Source organism: Xiphophorus couchianus, chromosome 3 (assembly GCF_001444195.1).
Source record: "Xiphophorus couchianus chromosome 3, X_couchianus-1.0, whole genome shotgun sequence".
NCBI lineage: Eukaryota > Metazoa > Chordata > Actinopteri > Cyprinodontiformes > Poeciliidae > Xiphophorus > Xiphophorus couchianus.
This window is the reverse complement of record NC_040230.1, coordinates 3470957-3491671: the sequence shown is the minus strand read 5'-3', so window position 1 is coordinate 3491671 and position 20715 is coordinate 3470957. Positions and strand designations below refer to the sequence as shown.

The 20715-nt window shown below is 35.6% G+C and overlaps 1 protein-coding gene across 3 annotated transcripts; it reads right to left on the bottom strand.

Moving 5' to 3' along the window:
- Nucleotides 1–245: 245 nt before the first annotated feature.
- On the bottom strand, nt 246–20048 carry LOC114142378 (NACHT, LRR and PYD domains-containing protein 4E-like). 3 transcript variants are annotated; one of them, XM_028013641.1, is made up of 19 exons: nt 19861–20048; nt 16099–16266; nt 15184–15426; nt 14729–14828; nt 14453–14557; nt 13223–13327; nt 12162–12266; nt 11766–11870; nt 11362–11466; nt 10374–10437; nt 9408–9636; nt 8557–8647; nt 8113–8173; nt 7356–7572; nt 4801–6592; nt 4539–4712; nt 3321–3494; nt 3071–3117; nt 246–1608 (listed from the first exon to the last, which is right to left on the bottom strand). In XM_028013641.1, exons 4-19 carry the CDS (start codon nt 14815–14817, stop codon nt 1112–1114), a joined length of 3960 nt encoding a protein of 1319 aa, XP_027869442.1. In that variant the 5' UTR covers nt 14818–14828; nt 15184–15426; nt 16099–16266; nt 19861–20048; the 3' UTR covers nt 246–1111. The 3 variants fall into 3 exon arrangements, with proteins under 3 accessions (XP_027869442.1, XP_027869443.1, XP_027869444.1); XM_028013642.1 differs by lacking the exon at nt 13223–13327; XM_028013643.1 differs by lacking the exons at nt 11362–11466; nt 11766–11870; nt 12162–12266 and having other exon boundaries at nt 19861–20046.
- Nucleotides 20049–20715: the final 667 nt, after the last annotated feature.

The window sequence follows — 20715 nt, the reverse complement described above, 5'->3', positions numbered from 1 at the left end:
GCTCATATGATCTAAGATCCCATGAAATTTACTTTGTTTTGTGAGGAAGGTACAGACCTAAAGTTGGTTGTGCACAAGCTTTGTTATAGTAATCTTATTTTCTGTTTAAAGAGTTTGGGTCTGCTGTAGTATTGATTTTATAGAGCATTTGGTGAAACTTCAATGCCTGGAACAGCACACCAAAATATATTTTTTATGTTATCGCTCTTCATAAATTATTTTTCTGTGCACAAAGCTTACCAGGAAAATATTTATTTATGTATTTAATTTATTTTTGAGCATGATAGAAATATAAAATCACACACATGAACAAGCAATGAAAAAAACTCATATTTTTGTGCTACAATAATCTTAACTTGCTCAAAAAGGAGTAGGAAGAAGTAAGAAACTTATGAACTCCTATCCCATAAATTCATACACTATTTTCAGATGGACTCTCATTATTAAATAAAACAAAAGTAATAAAAAATAAACTTAGGTTAATTACATTTCCATTTTATCTGGGTTTACATTTGTCTAAATATATACATCCATACACACAGTATCCTCTTACAAATCACACATGAAGTGAGTAAGTCATTAAAAACAAGTGATTAACGGCCATATTAAACTGATGAGAATAACGTTTCAACATGTTTATTTACTTTATGGAATACTTAAAAGATGCACCAGATGGCAGCATTGTAGCCTCTCCCTTAACATTCAGTATACACTCTTAATTTTGACATAGCATAAAGATACAAAATAATGTTTAAATAATAAACTTAACTCAAAAACTTACTAGACTAACTTATCAGTGATTTTCCTTTCTTGCTTATTATTGTACTGCTATTCAGAAGAAACATATCCATGTTACAATGCAACAACATGGCAGAACATTATATCACATATTTACATTAGAAAAATAAAAGACTATCTCTCCTAAGATACTCAGACTTCTGTCTTGCAAGAGGCTTTGTTGAAATATTCTGCCTTCATGTCATCTGTTGGACAGTAGTGCAACTTAACTTCACGATTCTCCATGAACTCAGGAATGTAATCATACATATTTATATCATTGGTTAGTAGGACCGTTTCTGACTGTTTTAGTAGTTACAGCATAGTGGCTATTCTAATTTTTTATAGGTTCAGGCTCTATTCTCAAAACAGGATACACAGGTTCAGTGAATTTGGTATTGTAGGTGTGAAGGTAGGTCATTTTGTCAGGGAAAACCCCAAAGAAAGACACAGTGCCACCAGGCCAGTCCACATACACCCCTACTTTGTTTGAGGGATCTACATAGATTTTAGTTAGTTTGTTGTTGTGCAGAACAGAGAATCCTTCCTTTGAGCACAACAAAGCCCATGACTGATCATTCATTCCAAGACCACAGCGATTACTTTCCCCTCTCCTTCTGATTTCTTTGTACGTCACTCCAATGGAAGCTTTTCCTCTCCACTCTGCCTCCCAGTAACAGCGACCAGTGAGATCATGTTTACCCAGCAGCTCCTCCTCAGCATCAAACCAAGAGACTTTCTCTCCTTGTCCCATTGTCATTATTCTGTTAAATTCAGACAGTGTGAGGTTTCTGTGTGTGGTGGTGGAGTCCAGGATGAGTTCAACAGCATCTGATGGAGAGACAGCAGCATTTCAACAAGTGAACAATTATCTGGATTGTGTGCATTGATGTTAACTTCTGTTCTAAAACAGATTTTACAAAACATTGGTAATGTTGTTTTTATTCTTTTATTTCTATAAGATGTATTAAAAATGGGTTCTATGGATAACTGCTCTATGTGCACTGTCACATGCTCCGTGTAGAGCCGGCCAGAAACATACATAAAGTTTCCCTCACTGAATTTGAAATGTTCCTCGACAGTCATTATTAATGCCAATTTCAAATATGTGCTCCTTGTGTCTGACTCCTTCCCTCCGACAAGTAATTAGATTGGGCTGAGCATTTTATTTCAAAAAGTGAAAAAATAACAAAAATAATAAAAAATTAAAAATAATTGTTGTTTTTCACTCAAAATGAAAGCTACATGTAAACTTATTTATGGTATCATAAGGGGATCATTCAAGAACTTCATTCAATAACCAGTCAGTCATTGGTGAATAACAATAAACTTGGATGTGCATCAGCATGAATTTGTCTGTTAAAGAGAGATTTTCCTCAAACACATTTTATCTTTGCTTTACCCCAACTTGAGATCTTTGGACTGGTTCTTTTCCCAGCTACCTCCCTCAATCTGACTACACGCCCATTTGCATTCAATGTGGCTTATGAAAATTACACTACATTTTATGAGATACAATAAATACTATAAAATATTTTTGTTCCTTAATGCTCAAGCCTCTCTTTGCATTACTTTCAAACTCAAGAACTTATCAGGATTAAATCTGTCCTTCTTAACAACAAACACAGCTGCTGTTTCTTACAAAAAGGAAAATAGCAAGAGTACGCATGCAGAGCTCCACAAAACTCCTGATGCATAACAACCCAAAACTTCACCCCTGTGGTAAATGGCTTGTACTTGTATAGAACTTTAGTAAGTCCAGATGACCCCAAAGTATTTACATTCAACCATTCATTGACACTTTAACACAATGATAGCAATAAGCTACTAGATTGTAGCCATGGTCCACACTCTGACAGTGGCGAGATTTACATGCGCTGGTGCAGCTGGCCCCGCTGACAACAACCAACATGCAAGGCGGGCACCAATTGAGGGACGAATTCAGTCCCACTACAGTTCAGTCAAACCTCTCTCCCTTTGTCAGGAAACAATCACAAGCAGTGACAACCTGCTGTCACAAGATCTACTGACTGGAACAACATTAAAAAAAAACCAGAAAGAATCAGTTCTCAGCTAGAGCAGACTTGATAAACTCATTTGACTCTGTTTTTTGTTCTCATGTTGTAACGGTTTAATTAATATGCTACTTCTTCTCATCCAGACAAGTAAGTATTTTTTTCTATGACACTGCGTAGGCTAACACACAAGCTGCCCTTTACTGGAATATCAGATTTGACGTCAATATTAGTTTTTCATAAACTGTCACTTATTTCTTAAAAATAACCATACTTACACTTGGCCAGACCGGGTTTTAAAAACTGTAATCCACTCGGCTCCACCCTGGAATAGCATCAAACTCAGGTTAGCAGTGATGGAGAAATTGTGATTACACTATTTGGTTTAGTATGGCACTGATATGAAAGATTAATTTATTCTCACATTCTGACATTAACATATTTTAACTATTTAGTTTGTTTGAAAAGATCATAAATAATAGACCTAATAACAAGTAAACTTTGTCTAATGCACATGCTTATCAGTACCTAAGAGTTGTTAATGCCCAGTTTGGGTTTTCCAGTCCAGCAGAGAGGAGTGCCACTCCATGTTCTTCTGGGTAATTGTATCTCAGGTCCAGTTCTTTGAGGTGAGATGGGTTAGAAGCCAGAGCTGATACCAGAACTTCACAACCTTCTCTTGTGATTAAACAACCTGACAACCTATACAAACACAAATATATACAATTAATGTTATTATTTCTTGTCTCACATTCAGGTTTTGTGATTCAGTCATCATTGTGTCCTATATGCATTCTTCCATTCTTCATTTATATATTTCACAGTTTGTATATAAAAAGGGGATATAAGGGGGCTTTAATTTAAACATAATATTAATCAAAACATAAAATTCATAAACAATGTGTGAAGAGTACAGTTTGACCCTCAGAGGGTTGCTGGTTCCCTTTCCTCAATGTGTTTGGGAGCCCTTGGACAAAAACACTAGCAATGCAAATGTTGAGCAAACTTTTAAAACGTCTCAAAAAAAGAAAATGAAAAGTACAAACATCATCAGATGTTGATGTTAAACATGCTGTAAAAAATATGTAGCAGTAGCAATAGCATGCATCGCACATCTCAGAAAAATGGACAGAGTTCTCCCTTCTGTTCTGGTGGTTTGAACTCAGAAATTTTGTGGGTAAAGTTAAAAATGTCTGAGCACCTCCTCCAAGTGGTCAGGTGCATGACTCCTAATCTCTCAAAATGATGGATTACCTTTAAGAAAAACTAATCAAAGACAGACAATATTATGTTAATTCTGGTTCCACCATGTTCATCCTGAGTGGTCACCCCAGACCTGAGTATCATGCTTCTAGTTACGTACAGACCCATCAGTGGAGAGGAAAGTTTGTTACGTCAGAATTTATTCAGGAAATGTGTTTTATATATCCTTTTGTGAATTAACACTTTTGTGGAAAAGCCAAAAACCATCTCAAGAATTATTAAAAGCATTTGTTGCGAAATTGAATGTTATTTGGAACTTTGCCTTTTCCATTAACCATTTCTAATGCAATACTATAAAATGTGCATGAAAAAAAACATTGATGAAAAAACTGCTACTGAATCTGAAGTTGTCTGTTGTAACACTGCACTGTTGAGTGAATGTGGGAACATTGTGGAGGTGGACAGAGCTGTACAGGGACCAAAAAATGACAATGTTATAAAACATTTAAAATACATTTATTTATCAAACAGATAAGAACTTACCTTAAAGTTTCAAGTTTACAGTCTGGTTTGGAAATGCCTTCACACAGCAGCTTCAGTCCTGAATCTTTCATGTCGTTGTTACTCAGGTCCAAATCTTTCAATAAACAGCATGGAATGCTGATAATAAATCCCAATAGTGGGTAGCTTTCCTCATTCAGGAAACAGCAACTGAGTCTAAATGCAAACATGAAGGTAATAAATAAACAAAATGTTCATCTAATTTCTTTCAGTACAAGCAATGTGTGGTTGCTTTTTGACTTACACAGCTGTAGTTGAGTTTATTAAGAGTGGTGCAAAACTCTGTTGAGCCTGCTTTGAAATATAATATTTTCTCACATCGAAGTTTTTCTCATAATCGTCTGAAGACATCAGAATGTGGATCAGTGCTGCCCACTGAACTTTTGACAATTTTTCTGTGTCCAGTTTTCCTGAATTCAAGATTTGTTCAATCTCTGTCACTAAAGAAAGCTCCTTCAGTTCATTTAGACAGTGAAATAAATTGGCTTTATCAAATGGACACAGAATCTTTTCAACCTTCTTCTTCATGTACAGAGCTATGTTTTTCAATGAACTGCTTGATATTTTTCTTTCTGTCACAAAGCCTTGGAGGAGCCTCTGATTGGTTTTCAGAGAAAGACCAAGAAGGAATCTTAGAAACAGATCCAGTTTGCCATTTGGACTGTCTACAGCTTTATCTACAGCATTCTTGTAGAAGTGCTCAAATTGTTCTTGAGACATCTTTGACCCAGGTGAGATTGATTCCTCTTCAGCCAGCAGATTGACACCAGTGTTGATGAATGTCAGATGGACGTGAAGAGCAGCCAAAAACTCCTGAATGCTCAAGTGGACAAAGCAGAACATGTTCTGATGGAAAAACCCTTTCTCCTCCTGAAAGATCTCTGTGAAAACCCCTGAATACACTGAGGCTGCTCTGACATCAATGCCGCACTGTGTCAGGTCAGATTCATAGAAGAACAGGTTGCCTTTCATTAACTGCTCAAAGGCCAGTTTTCCCAAGGATTTAATCATTTCCATGGTCTCTGCAGTCCAGAAGGCATTTTTGTCAGCCTTTTCGTCATACTTGACATTCTTCACTTTGGACAGAACCACCAGGAAGAGGACATACATCTCTGTCAGTGAGTTGGGTAGGTCTGTTTCTTCTCTGGCTTTAATGGTGTCCTCTAGAACAGTAGCAATGATCCAGCAGAAGACAGGGATGTGACACATAATGTAGAGACTTCTTGATGATTTGATATGAGACAGGACCATTTTGCTTTCCTCTTCCTCTGTGAATCTCTTTCTGAAGTACTCCTCCTTCTGAGGATCATTGAATCCTCTCACTTCAGTCATCAGGTCAACAATCTCAGGAGGGATCTGATGGGCTGCTGCAGGTCGAGTTGTGATCCAGACTCGAGCTGAAGGAAGTAACCTCCCCTTGATAAGGTTTGCCAGCAGTACCTCTAATGATGTGGACTGTGTAACATCTGTAAGGATCTCTTTGGTTTTGAGATCCAGAGGAAATCGACACTCATCCAGACCATCAAAGATGAACAAAACTCTGAAGTGTTCAAAAGAGCAGATTCCAGCTTCTTTCATTTCAGGAAAGAAGAGATGAATAAGTTTAACCAAACTGAACTTTTTCTCCTTCACCATGTTCAGTCCTCTAAAAGAAAATGGAAATGTGAACTGGATGTCTTGGTTATTTTTTCCTTCAGCCCAGTCCAGTGCAAACTTCTGTGTCAAGACTGTTTTTCCAATGCCAGCTACTCCCTCTGTCATCACTGTTCTGACAGGTTTATCTCTTCCAGTGGTAGGTTTAAAAATATCTTCACATTTGATTGTTAGTGGGTCCATTTTTTTTACGAGAGCTTTTTCAATCTGTTTCACTTCATGGTCACGGATGACCTCTTCACGTCCTTCCGTTATGTAGAGGTCAGTATAGATCTTATTAAGAAGGGTTGGATGACCTTCTTTTGTAATTCCTTCAAACACATATGCTAGCCTCATCTTCAGGTTGGATTTGAGTTTACATTGGCATTTTGACACCAGGCTCTCTAAAAAAGCAAAAAATGAGAAAACAATATATTACAGTTCATGGGAATTTACATTTTGCCTCATTAAAGTGCAAGAGAAGGTCTTCCTCTCTCACTGATGAGCACACAGATATGATTGGCATTTCTACTGGACCTGTATTCCAAAGAATAATGAGACTATGTGTAACTCCTAGTAAAGACATTTTAGAAAACTATTTAGAATTTCTAAAATTTTAAGAGTTTTCTCAGAATTTTACTTCATTATTCACAACCTCTCTTAGGCCTTAAGAGATTTTCTAATGGAACAAAATGGTACTGACAACACTGTCAGTAACACAACAATGACAACACTGATAACAATGTACCAGGTTATTCAACCCAGAGTTTAAATTGAAATCAATTTAGTGCACATACAGGCCCCAAACTCATAACAAAAAAATCTGCTTGTCGAAATGTTTTGGTAAAAACACATTTTAATATAGTGTTTATATATAAAATAAAACTAAAATGCAAACTGCCCTCTTTTGTTTATGACATGGCAGTTGAATAATTGAAGAGTTTCTTGAAGTTGTCCACTAATTCCATGTATTTTATATGTGTTTTAGAAAGATTATTGGAGGAAAATATTATCTATGAATTCTATTTCTGAATTTATTTCAATCCCTAATTTTTTTGAGTTTCGGACAACACAACTTGATCTAAACATCCAGGGAGAATAAATGGTGTGAACAATTTTCTTCTATGTTGTAATCTTCAATATTGTGCTATATTTAAGTAATCTTACTGTTATGTAGAGCAAAGGCCATCTCTTCCTGCTTCATTCTCCTTAAAAACTCCAGGATCATGTTCAGAAAAGCTTCTTTGGTCATCCTCTTCTGCTCGTCCTCCCAGTTAACAACTGCTTCATCCTCATCTTGGCTATGCAGGGGATTTGTGTATAAGAGCTTATGAAAACTCTTTAGCTCGTTGTCAACAAAAGTAACAACGTTTTCCTCAAGATTCTGTAACAAAAAGTTTGCAATTTGAATTTTTAGAAGGAAAAAAGGAAAAACTAACTTTGGTCCTGACAAATATCATAAAAATAAGCATATTTTCATGTTAAAGCAATCTGGATTAACAGACTAACTGTAATTTCTGGTCACAAACCAGCAAATAAATATATAATGCAAAACAGCACTGGGAAAAAGAAAGTATTTCCTTCTCAAAATATTTCATATTATCAAACACATTTTAGCCAGATTAGCCACATACTAGGAGAATCAAGAAACAGAGCCTGTCTGACGATCTACCTGCATTTATTATTACATATTAAGATATATCTGCGTGCTCGCAGTATTAAAATAGACAGCAATTTATATACAATTTATATTTGCTGTTTGCATTTACTCAGGCTATCTTTGTTCCATGTAAAAATTGTTAAATGATTTGGAATATTTTTATGTGACAAAGAAAATTGAAATGAGGCAAATTCTTAATAATCACCTAATTTCTTTTTAACTAACAACCTCATTTACTAGTTTTCCACTTATAACATCCCTGACCTTAAATGTTGCTTCCATGTTTGCCTTCTGGGACGTTCTATGAAGAGGATTTAATCTATTTCTGAAAAGAGATTAAAACAAACCATAGTTATTTTGAGATGAGCATCAATTTGTCTATTTAAAATTACTCATCAAAACACAAAATAGAGCAGGTTTTTGTACCGTCATTTTAAAATGACAGTTAAAATGATAACTGTCATTTTACCATAATGACAGTTATGGTAAAAGTTCAAACTGCTACACACAGACGTTGAATCTTATGTAGTATCACAAATTTAATTATTATGGCAAACAGATTATTTTTAAAAGCACTGGAGGTTCATGTGTGACACTAGATACACATTAGTATCAGTATTAGTTTTACACTGGAGCAATTTAAGAAATAATTGTTAAATTATTGCTTAAATAACAATTTAAGCAATTATAACAGGTAAGCAGTTTTACCTTTCATCTTTGAACTGTTGGTCATCATCTTCAGAGAGTTTGAACATTTGTGACATATCTTTATCCTTAGATGGGCTCATGGTTGAGTGATCTTTGCAAAAGAAAGCCAATGTAGGATTAAACCATAACTGCAATAATGTTAGAACAGTCTGCATAAGTCTGTATAATCTCAGATGATATATGTTTTTGTATATCTTTCTATTGATCCCATGTAGGTATTCCCTCTAAAGATATTAAATGTGTGTACACGTCTTTGAGTATTTTGCCACCTTTTCTAGGCAAATCAAAAACATGTCCCTGCAGAGCAGCTGCCATAAAGTGGTGATGCGCTGTAATTATTAGTTAATCCTGCAGACAAAATTGTCTGGAGGACATTACTCATCTGTTTTTCATTATTTAATTTTTTTTCAAAAGTTGCAAGTATTTGGCAAGAAATGTCTTCTATCAGTATATCTATGCTTCCTGTTCACCACAATGACCACACATATTTTTGTGTGCCAGTTTGCCTCCTGCTTTTCAAAAGTGCAAAGTATTGATACAAAAACAGCATCCATTGGTAAATAATTATATTTGCATGAATTCCTCCCTGTATTTTTCACTTTCTAATGATCAGCAAACATTTTGCATATTCACAAAGGCAGACATGCTAAATTTCTGCACCTGTAATGGAAAACACCAGCTACATAAGCTACATGTAAACCTACAGTATTGCCAAATTTGTGGCAATTCTAATTTGGGTCTAATTAATATTAGAACTACTAATAATATAAACTGGACAAAGTCATTCCAAAATATCCTATCAATGTGTGAAAACAGTCTGTTTTACGTTCAAAGGAATAATAATCTCCTACTGGAAGACAGAATATCAGCGAGGTCTCCAAGCTTCGTCATCCTCAAAAATTCCCGAAGAAAGTTCCTGAACTCATCTTCTCCACCAAAGATCTTCCTTCCTTCCTCACATTGCAGCACGTTTTTAGTCACATTACGTCTCCCAAGGTGTTTTGGGTAATTAGTAGTTAACAGCCGATGGAACTTCTTCAGCTTCCGTCTGATAAAAGTTACAGTTTCCCTCTCAAGTCTCTGTAAACAAACAAGTTATGTTTAGATTTTCGACTCACTTATACAGTCTGTTTAGGGAATACCTTAATGCATATTTGATTATGTATTATATAGGAGAAAACATTTATTTTTCTCTGCATTTTTTAACCAAATAAATAGACAACAATGTATAAACTGTCTCTTCATTTTAGATTTTGCTAGCCATTATTTTAGACTTTTTACATCTAAAATAATGGATGCCCTCATGGTGTTTATTTTATCCACATAGCTTCTTTGTTCATCAGATTTTTTATTCTTGATTCTGTGATTAATGGCTTACTGTGTGCTATACTGTAGTAAAATGTGCAAAGAAATACTTTTTATAGCTTAATTGACATGCGTAATTAAACCAACGCTTGACATAGACTCATTCTTTTCATTGAGATATATATATCCAGCAATGGGTTATTTTCCTACACACACAGATATAGATAAAGATATAGATATAGATATATATATAGAGAGAGAATATCACTGCTTCTTAAAAGGCAGTTATATTGAGGAGTTCTGTCTGATTTATGCATGGTTTCCAGTAAGAGGCCCTAAGCAGGTAAAGACATTTGTCAAATTCATGAAGGCTTATGATCAAGTGTAATATACACATAAATATAAAAAAACAATGCATCATTATCAGATATTTAAAGCTAGATATACAAAAGCTGATAAATAAAATAGTAGTTCATGCTTAATGCTGTTTTTATAGTTAAACAGTTACTAACCTCAAAAACTGAGTGAAGGTCTGTATGAAAACTGCTGGTCTCCTTTGGTATTTCCTGGTCAAATCTGTGGGAAGTCATTATTCACAAGTATTTAATTTGATTAAGATGAACACAACTAAATACACTTTTCAGGATTCCAGGTTGGGTGTTGTTGTTTTCCTATTTATTTGAGAACAACTTCAGTTGTTCACAAATAAGCACAGGGCATTTTACTTTCTAAGTGCAACTGAAAAGTATTAAAATAAGCAGTAGAACAAGGAGCAATTCAGCTCTTTCACAGCCAAAATCAAGATAAGTAGGAATCCCTCTTTGTGCAGTCCAGTTATCTCAGAAGTCCGACTCAAACTACTCCTTCTCTCCAAGTTGCAGCAGTTTACTAGCAATGTTTGCCTCGGTTTGCAATCCAGCAAACAAACCCGCTGACAGCTTTGGGAGCCACAATCAGCTCAATGCACCAACTTTCCCAGTCAGATCACAACAAGCCTTCTCTTGTTTGGTTGCAAAAGGTCAATTTTAAAGTATGGAACGTCGTCATTTCGTCATTTCCCAACACCTTTACACACCTTACAAAAATCCCAGCAATGATATTTGTGAGAGACTGAATGTGTTTGGCTAAGGATTACTCTAATTACCAGGTGGTGCTCCAACTTTTTTCAATAAAAACAAACTTTAAATCTATTGATAATATTGTTACTAAAACTTATCAGGTATTAATTGTTGGATAAACCAAACATTGTTGTAATCCCTATTGGGCAACCAAAGGAGAAGCATTGGAAAAATGTCTTAAAGTTTTGAACATTTTGTATTAAATTATCAAAATGCTGCTTATGGACTCCTAGCTTTAATATTTTATTGCAAATGTATTATTAAGAACACTGGTAGAAACTGCAACTCATAAATTACATTTATTGCAATTAGTTTATGCATTGATCTTAGACTGTATGATACGTCTGCTAAATTCTGAAGATTAAAAGATGAATTTACTTACCCTGAAAATGAAGAATGTCTATAGTTGAGAGGGAAATCCATTGATTTCTCACTTTTTAGGGTCACAACACTCGGTGTAGAAGACTTTCTCATTTTCTGCCAAGAACTGTAAAGTAGTATAAATGAAGCACTTATTAGAAATGTGTTGCTGTGTGCCTATAATTAACATATAAACACATAAAAGTTCCTAAATGATTTGTGACCATCATTCTGTTGGACCTGTGCAGCTACAATGTTTGATTAAAAAAAATAATAAAACTGACTGAATTTGTAGAAGTTTTTTGTTTTTCAAACCAGCTGTCCCATATTCTACTGCTAGAACATAGTGAGCGTTTTAACAACTATATTAAAAATATATTTTCATAATAGTTACCTACTGCAGCTCTAAAAGTAGAATTAACTTACCTTGAATATGAAGAATCTTTATAATTAAGGGGGAAATCCATTGATTTCTCGCTCTTTAGGGACAAAATGCTTGGTGCAGAAGACTTTCTATTTTTCTGCCCAAAACTGTTAAAAAAGTATCATTGGCAAAATAAAGGCATTGAACAAAGATGTTTGATTAAAAGTGAAGAAAACAAACTGAGTTGCTGTTTGTTGCAATAAAACAAACAAGAAGAAATGGCATCTTAAACTTCTGCTTATAATGAACATATTAAAAGAATTAATAGGTTAAAAATATTGACAGATTTTTTAACTCAAAAACACATACCCAAATCTAATGTATGCTAATCCTAAGCTTACCTTAGGCTGTATACTATATTTGATCAAATTCAGAGATTAAAAGCAGAGTTTACTCACCCTGAAGATGAAGAATTTTTATAATTCAGAGGGAAATCCATTGATTTCTCACTCTTTAGGGACACAGTGTTGTGTGTAGAAGAGTTCCTCATTTTTTCCCCAAAACTGTTTAAAAAGTAGCATTAAAAAATAAAGGACTTGAAAAAAGATGTTTAATTACAAAAAAATAAGACAAACCGAAGTTGTACAAATTTACAAACAAGTGGATCATCCAAGGATTCATTATTTTTTTGTGAAAATAGATTTCTGAGTACTTGTTGAAGTTCCTCTGCTCAGTTATAAAATAATTCAAGATGGAAAAAACTCAAGCAACAAAAGAGAGAGCAAGAACTAGTATATCTTAACATACTGCAGGAAGGGACATCAAAAAATATTCATTCTATGTAGATCAGAAAGCAGAAAGAGAAATGAAACATAAATACTCATTCAGAATCATGACTATTCTGAGGTTTGTAATCAACAATGTAGGATTGGTGTGATAACTGATATGTCATGTTCATGCTACCAGACATGAGTCAGCAAAAAGTGATGGATTGTCATCACTTCTTGATGACAATCCATCATTGCCTTAATGTTCTTCCTACGATGCACATTTTTAAAAGCGATATAATCTGCAGACTACCAAAGAGAGCAACATAATATGTAGATTTCAAGTTAATGTTGGTTTCAATGAAAGGACATATGCCAAAATCACTCCCTCTTTATTACTGAATCATTGCGGTGATAATTCTACTCTCTGTAAGATTTTCTGTCAGTAAATTAAGAAGCAAAGATATTTTATCAATAAATGAAGATCAAAGACTCAAAAGGCTAAGAAAACCTAACAAGAAATAATCAAAATCATGACAAAATGTCAAAACGATGACAAAAAGATTTGAAGCCTATGGGAAAAAAAGCGTGTACAATTGTTTCAAAAATGTTTGCCATATGGAAATTTATTATAGAAATTGCAACTCAAAACATCAAAACAAACCAAATATATTGTAATGAATATCTACTTTGACCTTAGGTGGTATGATATGTGTGGTAAAAATAAAAAATTAAAAACAGGATTTACTCACTCTGAATATGAAGAATCTTTATAATTCAGAGGGAAATCCATTGATTTCTCGCTCTTAAGTGACACAACACTCGGTGTAGAAGAGTTCCTCATTTTTTCCCCAAAACTGTTTAAAAAGTAGCATTAAAAAATAAAGGACTTGAAAAAAGATGTTTAATTACAAAAAAATAAGACAAACCGAAGTTGTACAAATTTACAAACAAGTGGATCATCCAAGGATTCATTATTTTTTTGTGAAAATAGATTTCTGAGTACTTGTTCGAGTTCCTCTGCTCAGTTATAAAATAATTCAAGATGGAAAAAACTCAAGCAACAAAAGAGAGAGCAAGAACTAGTATATTGTAACATACTGCAGGAAGGGACATCAAAAAATATTCATTCTTGTAGATCAGAAAGCAGAAAGAGAAATGAAACATAAATAATCATTCAGAATCATGACTATTCTGAGGTCTGTAATCAACAATGTAAGATTGATGTGATAACTGACATGTCATTTTCATGCTACCAGACATGAGTCAGCATGGATTGTCAGCAAGAAGAGAAAATGTCTTAATGTTCTTCCTATGATACACATTTTTAAAAGCGATATAATCTGCAGACTACCAAAGAGAGCAACATAATATGTAGATTTCCAGTTATTTTTGGTTTCAATGAAAGGACATACAGTACAGACCCAAAGCTTGGACACACCTTCTAATTAAAAAGGGTTTTCATTATTTTCATGACTATTTATAAGGCAAGAAATCCCACTTATTAACCTGACAGGGCACACCTATGAAGTGAAAACCATTTCAGGTGACGACCTCTTGAAGCTCATCAAGAAAATGCAGAGTGTGTGCAAAGCAGTAATCACAGCAAAAGGTTGCTACTTTGAAGAAACTAGAATATAAGGGGTATTTTCAGTTGTTTTACACTTTTTTGTTTAGTGCATATTTCCACATGTGTTATTCATAGTTTTGATGCCTTCAGTGTGAATCTACAATGTCAATAGTCATGAAAATAAAGGAAACTCATTGAATTAAAAGGTGTGTCCAAACTTTTGGTCTGTACTGTATGTCAAAATCACTCCCTGTTTATAATTGAATCACTGTGCTGATAATTCTACTCTCTGTAAGGTTTTCTGTCAGTAAATTAAGAAGCAAAGATATTTTATCAAGAAATTAAGATTAAAGACTCTACTTTGACCGTAGGTGGTATGATATGTGTGGTAAAAATAACAGGATTTACTCACTCTGAATATGAAGAATCTTTATAATTGAGAGGGAAATCCATTGATTTCTCGCTCTTAAGTGACACAACACTCGGTGTAGAAGAATTCCTCATTTCCTGTTCAAGACTGTTAAAAAAGTAACATTTGTAAAATGAAAGACTTGAACAAATATATCCGATTAAAAAAGAAAAAAGTAACTGAACTTGTATTTCAGTTTGAAATCAAGTGTATAATCCAAGGATTTGTTATTTTTGATAGGAAAACAGATTTTGGAGGAGTGTTGATTAATCATCTTACCTTTGAGGTCCAATCTGAGCGTTAATTTTGGAGGACAGACGATCATTTGAGGGCCTGAATGCCTCAATTTTTTTCTCAGTCCGACTCATTGTAAAATGTTCTTTACAAAGACAAAATGTGTTAGAATAATCTCATCATAGGTTAAAGTCACATTGGATATCCTGATGCTCTATTATGATATAATCTAAAATTCAATTCAATTCAAACATAGTTTATTGATCCCAAAGGGAAATTAAATATTATTGTTTTGCATATTAGTCAAGGTTTTTCAAAAAGTTGTTGTAGAGACTGATCTCCCTTTTGCTAGTGATTTTCCTCATCCCTAACCACATATTTCTGATTTTGTTCCTTTGTAGTTTATTCTACAGTCTCTTCCTATACACCTCCTATTTGTCTCTAATCTTGATTTTGAGCTGCTTCTAGGTACTTCTCAATGATTCTTCTTTTTTTTTTACCTTTGGTGATCCAGGGTTTGTTATTGGAGAAGCATCTCACAGTTCTGCTGTGTGGTTGTGCACATAGAAGCTTATACAGTCTGTCACACACTCAGTCATGGCATATTGATGTCCTCTCCATGTGGCTGGCACAAAGTTTCCAGTTTGTAGCCACAAAACAACCCTTCAAGGTTTCTTTAGCTTGACCACAATCTCACATCTCGCAGTCTTTTCCTTTACATGTTGTATCTAAACAAGGAGTTTCTATAACCAGCAGAGAAGAACAAGATTATGATCTGACTCTTCCAGAAAAGATCTTGCTTTGAATATGTATGAATCATTGACATTATAAAACAAAACAAAACAAATCTAACATTTTGTTTTCTCTGGTAGAGCAACTGAAAAACTGTTGAAACATTGGCGATGTAGCAGAGTGGGGCATGATTAAAGTCTACTGATGTTGTCACAAATGCATTGGAGTGTTGTGTCCATATCTTAGCAACAACAGAACTGATGACTCCACATACATTGTCTGCAACGACTGGGGGAATATATATGCATCCTGCATCTGCATAAACTGTTCTCAAACACTCATAACAAATATAATTTATGTCTGACAGCATGGTATAGACATGCTGACAAATAAATAACATGTCTATTTATATCTCACAGCATTTTTCTGGTTCCATTATGAAAGCCTTTGTTTGACAAATCATAATCAATGTAACAGATTTCCTCTATAAAAAACAGTTTTACACGGGAAAAATGTTAGTTAAAACCTTAAATGTTTTAACTGACTTTTTACCATCCTCTTAACCTGCAGCAACAAGAGTTATCTTGAAAAGTTACAATTCAGTAACATATAAACAAATTATTTATGTAATGAGACAAAAACATACAAACCGTAAAAACGGAATAAAGACATTGTTACTTTACCATATATGTGTCCATGAGAAAGCTGTAATCCACACGGGAATACAAATGAAAAACACACTGCTGTTTCCTTGTTGTCTTAACACAAAGTCTTCCAAGTCAGCAAACCAGTCCTTCAGGTTTTCAATCTGATGTGGGAGGTTCAGAGCATGACTGAGATTTAAATCTGTCCTGTAATGATTGTGGAAACAAAGCAGACATTATTTTTTCACAGTCTATTGTAAATGCAAAATATATACTTTTTTAACCTATAGTAACACAGAAATTCCACAAAAACACAAGTAAAAGGTCAAGTGGAGCATTGTTCATGAATCAATTTACATGTCTGTAATGTCACAAAGCAAAGGGACTAGTCCAACCCTCAGGTGCAACCCAATGGAATGTCATGATTACAAGGAAAACTATTTTCTCTCCGTCACAGGTCAAAGTGTTTTTTCTGCTTTATACCTCTGATGAGAATGCTGATAAAATGGAACTCCTGAATACTTAAAGAATGTCAAACACTTGCATCACAGTTAAACTTACCAAACAAAAGTTGAAATAAAAGTAAAGACTTCAAAGTAAAGACTTTCAGTAACAGTCAAAACATTTATGAATTTTCATTAAATTGATACCTTTGAGTGTTGAATGTCCAAACATAACTATGTTGATCAAAGAGGTTGTCCAGAGCTTGAAATTAATGTACAGTGCAGACCAAAAGTTTGGACACAGTCTAAAATCACTTTACTAGTCAGTTTACCCATCTGAGAAGTTGTAGGAAATTCAACTAAATACTTGAGACTGTAAACCTTTGTGATTAAATGCTCCCACTGAGAACTTAAAAAGTATTTTATATTCAGAAATATTCTGCCCTCTATTGGAAAGAAAAGAAAGTACAAAAACAATTAAAGCCGCAAGCGCCCTGAAGCGCGCCGCCGGCCTCGTGGCGATCACGGGGGTTCAAGCTATTGGGCTCTTTACAGACTAACAAAGGTCAATCTTAGCAAGCATGTACGATTTACAGCAGTCTTACTCAAACTGTGGTCCATGGACCATTTGTGGTGCGAGGACATCCCCCAGTGGTCAGAAAAGCTCCGGGACTACTTGTATGATCAGAGGAAGCTAAGCTATAGCGACAGGAACGGTTAGTGGTAGGAATCGTTCAAGTTAGTCAGAACTGCTCTTTGCTTGGTAATGAATGATGCTCTGCTTTCAGGTAAACAGCTATTGTTATTTTTATTTAATTTTGTAAATAACTCAAAATGCCCAAGGAGACCTCTTTAGTGCTTTGTTGTGGCCAGTCACATTTACCAAACAGCACCACTCTTCTCATAAAGATGAACAAAGAAAAATACATAAGTGAAGAGTTTCATTTCAGGTTGCATCATATATTAAGATGTTTTATAGCAGGGGCAATTTTAAATTAAGTGGTATTTGACAGCTTGTTAAATGGGTTAACTGGTCCTCAGTCTGAAAAAGTTTGAGAAACACTGATTTACAGACGTATGCAAACTCTGAGGGATTAGAATTCACAATTCAGCCATACCCAGGTGCTCCCAGCAGCAGCTAGCTTTGAAAGAAGGATTTATCATCATGTTATTCTAATTCATTAAACACAGTTTGATATCTGCATGAAGTAGACATTAAGAGGAAGAAAAATAGTAGGAAAACAGGTGACTTCCTGTTGGAAGGGGGCGGGTCTAAAATGATGTCACCAATTGACCATTTGAATGTGATGAGTTCTGGTCTGTGATGATGCAAATGAAGTTTGATGCAGCTGGGAGCTTGTTATGCCATCTTGATGTTTCATGGCGAATGGCCAGATTTGAGGCTTGACCACGCCCACATGCTTTGACATAGGCAAATTCCTTTGATAACTTTTGACCTTCAATGCCTCAAGACTATGCTGACTGAGTATGAAGCCTGGATCTCAAGAGCTTTAGGATGAGTTCGCTCAGATACAATGTCAATAAAATAGACAAAATGGCGGCTTTGATCCAAAATGGCCGACTTCCTGTTGGGTTTAGACCAGGGCTCCACGTGACTTTTTTGTAGGTCCTGATAAGATACACATGTGTACAAAGTTTTATAATTCTGGGATAAAGCATGGCTGGGGGATGATTTTTTAAAATATTCTATGGGGGGCTGTGGAGGAATTTGGCCACACCCACCAAATGTTGGAACGGATTCCTGTTGGGGAGTGGACAAGGATCGATCTCAGTTAGTTTGGTGCCACTGAAATCTTATGTGGGGAAGTAATTCCCCCTTGATGTGTCATGGGGAATGGCCAGATTTGAGGCTTGGCCACGCTCACATACTTTGACCTACGAAAATTCCTTTGATAACTTTTGACCATCAGTGCCTCAAGACTGTGCTGACTGAGTTTGAAGCCTGGATCTCGAAAGCTCTAAGACGAGTTCGCTCAGATACGAAGTCAACAAAATAGACAAAATGATGGCTTTGATTCAAAATGGCGGACTTCCTGTTTGGTTTGGACTAAGGCTCCAAGAGACTTTTTTGTAGGTCCTGACATGATACATGTTTCCAAGTTTCACAATTCTGGGATAAATCATGGCTTGGGGCTGATTTTTTAAAAATATTCTATGGGGCACTGTAGAGACATTAGACCACACCCACCAATTATTTGACTGTATTCCTGTCCAGGGGTGGACAAGATCGATCTCAGTTAGTTTGGTGCAGCTGGGCTGAAACATATGGAATCTAGAGCCAAACGTATGGCAGCTGCGTGACCTGTGATTTTGCCGTGACGCCACGGCCACGCCCATGCCCACCACTGAAAACTCTTGGCGCTTTAAAGTAAGTGAGACCAACTTTGTGTCATCTGACACAAGATCATCTTGATTAGGTCAAGAGAGTCAGAGATGGAGCTTTCCAAGTAAAAAAAGTAACTTCCTGTTCTGAGGGGGCAGGGCTTAAATCTCAACAGAATATGATGACATAGGATCAACAGGCATTCAACCTGGATCACTCATGACGAGTTTGGTGCCAATTGACCTTTTTATGTGAACGTTATAGCGTTTCGTTTGTTTTGGCGAGTACACCAAGTTCGCCGCTCTGCCACGCCCCCTCAACATATACAAAATGCCAATTTTTTCAATAACTTTTAAAGTCTCCAAGATACTTTTATTCTTGAATTGGGGGGGATCTACCTACATACTGAGTTTCAGATCTCTACGACCTGCTGTTTCCCCTATCTCACCTCAGGGGGCGCTGTAGAGCAGTTTGGCCACGCCCACCTGCGATTCCACCGGAATCCGAAAACCTAACACATTAATAAAATAAATCCTGGCCCAGATCCATAATTATCTGCTGATGAGTAAAATTAAAACTGTCTGTACTTTTGTTTTTTCACTTCCTAGAAAAAAAAACGTAAAAATAAATCACTTAGAAAAATAGCTCTTCTCATGCCGGGTTATTTATTTTCTCTTTCTCTTTGCATTTATTATTTCAGATTAAAAATTTTATGTGAGCTTCCTCGACACATCAGCCTTTATACAACAGGTCTTTCTTTCTTACCTCAGGACAGAAAAAAAAAGTTCTCAAACATTTATAACTCAATACATTTTCTGTTTGACCACATTGGACAGAAAATGAAAGACAAATAACACATTTAAATATATCTGACAGTATTTTTGCTGGTTTCTGTCAAATTGACAATGTTTCCTTATGAGAGCTATTTTCTGAAAATGTATAATTAGTTGTCATTTATGTAATGAGACACAGATATATAAATCATAAAAACAGAATAAAGTCAATGTTATTTACCGTATATGTGTCCATGAGAGACATGCATCCACACTAAGAGGTAAATGAAAAATACTTTTGTTTCCTTGTTCTCTTCCTTGTACAATAACGCAGCAAACAGGTCCTTCAGGTTTGGACTTCAATCTGATGTCGGAAGGTTACCTGAGATTTCATTCTGTCCTGCAATGAACAGAAGTGGGACATAGCAGAAAATAGTAAAACTCAAATAAAAACTGTTAGAAGCCTAAAACTGAAATTTATATTAGTTATGAATTAATAAGGATTTATCAAATATTTTAAAAATCCAAAAGTACATACAGGGGCGCAACTACATATTTTTGAGGTGGATGCGAACATCTCACAGCGCCCCCCCCCCCCCCCCCCCCCCCGACATAAACTTGTACAAGTGAGGCAAAGAGCTGCTTCTGTTAGCCTGTGTCTGCAGGTCTGAGGCTTTTTGTTAGCATGTTTTCTATCATTCTTATAGCTTGATAGAAAGCCTTATCCAAACTGGCAACCCACATTAATAAAATGGTGAAATAATATTGACCACAAAACACTGTATTTGTCATGAAGTGTGGTCGTGTGAGGTGAGGCAGACGCTGTAGACCCTGGTAGGACCTATGTACTGACCCAAATGCAAACAGGTGTCGACTACAGTTAAAAACGGAGAAAGTGAGACATCTAAACACAACAGCAGCACGTTGCAGATGTTCTTCTTCTTCACCTCGTTGTTTTCTTCCCACACAACAAGTTGGTACACTACCGCCACCTGCTGGTCGGTCTGTGTAGTTTTTAAATCAGTTGATCTTGGTTTGTCTTCATCTACCATCCAGGATGGTAGATCCTGGAAGAGAGGACCTAAATATGAGGGCA

Bases quoted from the DNA above. Each gene is read 5' to 3' on its own strand.
- LOC114142378 (XM_028013641.1), bottom strand. From the start codon at position 14,817: ATGAGTCGGACTGAGAAAAAAATTGAGGCATTCAGGCCCTCAAATGAT. The intron at 13,328-14,452 runs GTGAGTAAATCC...CTTTTTAAACAG, and splicing joins AAAGATTCTTCATATTCAGA to TTTTGGGGAAAAAATGAGGA. The intron at 9,637-10,373 runs GTTAGTAACTGT...GTTTGTTTACAG, and splicing joins ACCTTCACTCAGTTTTTGAG to AGACTTGAGAGGGAAACTGT.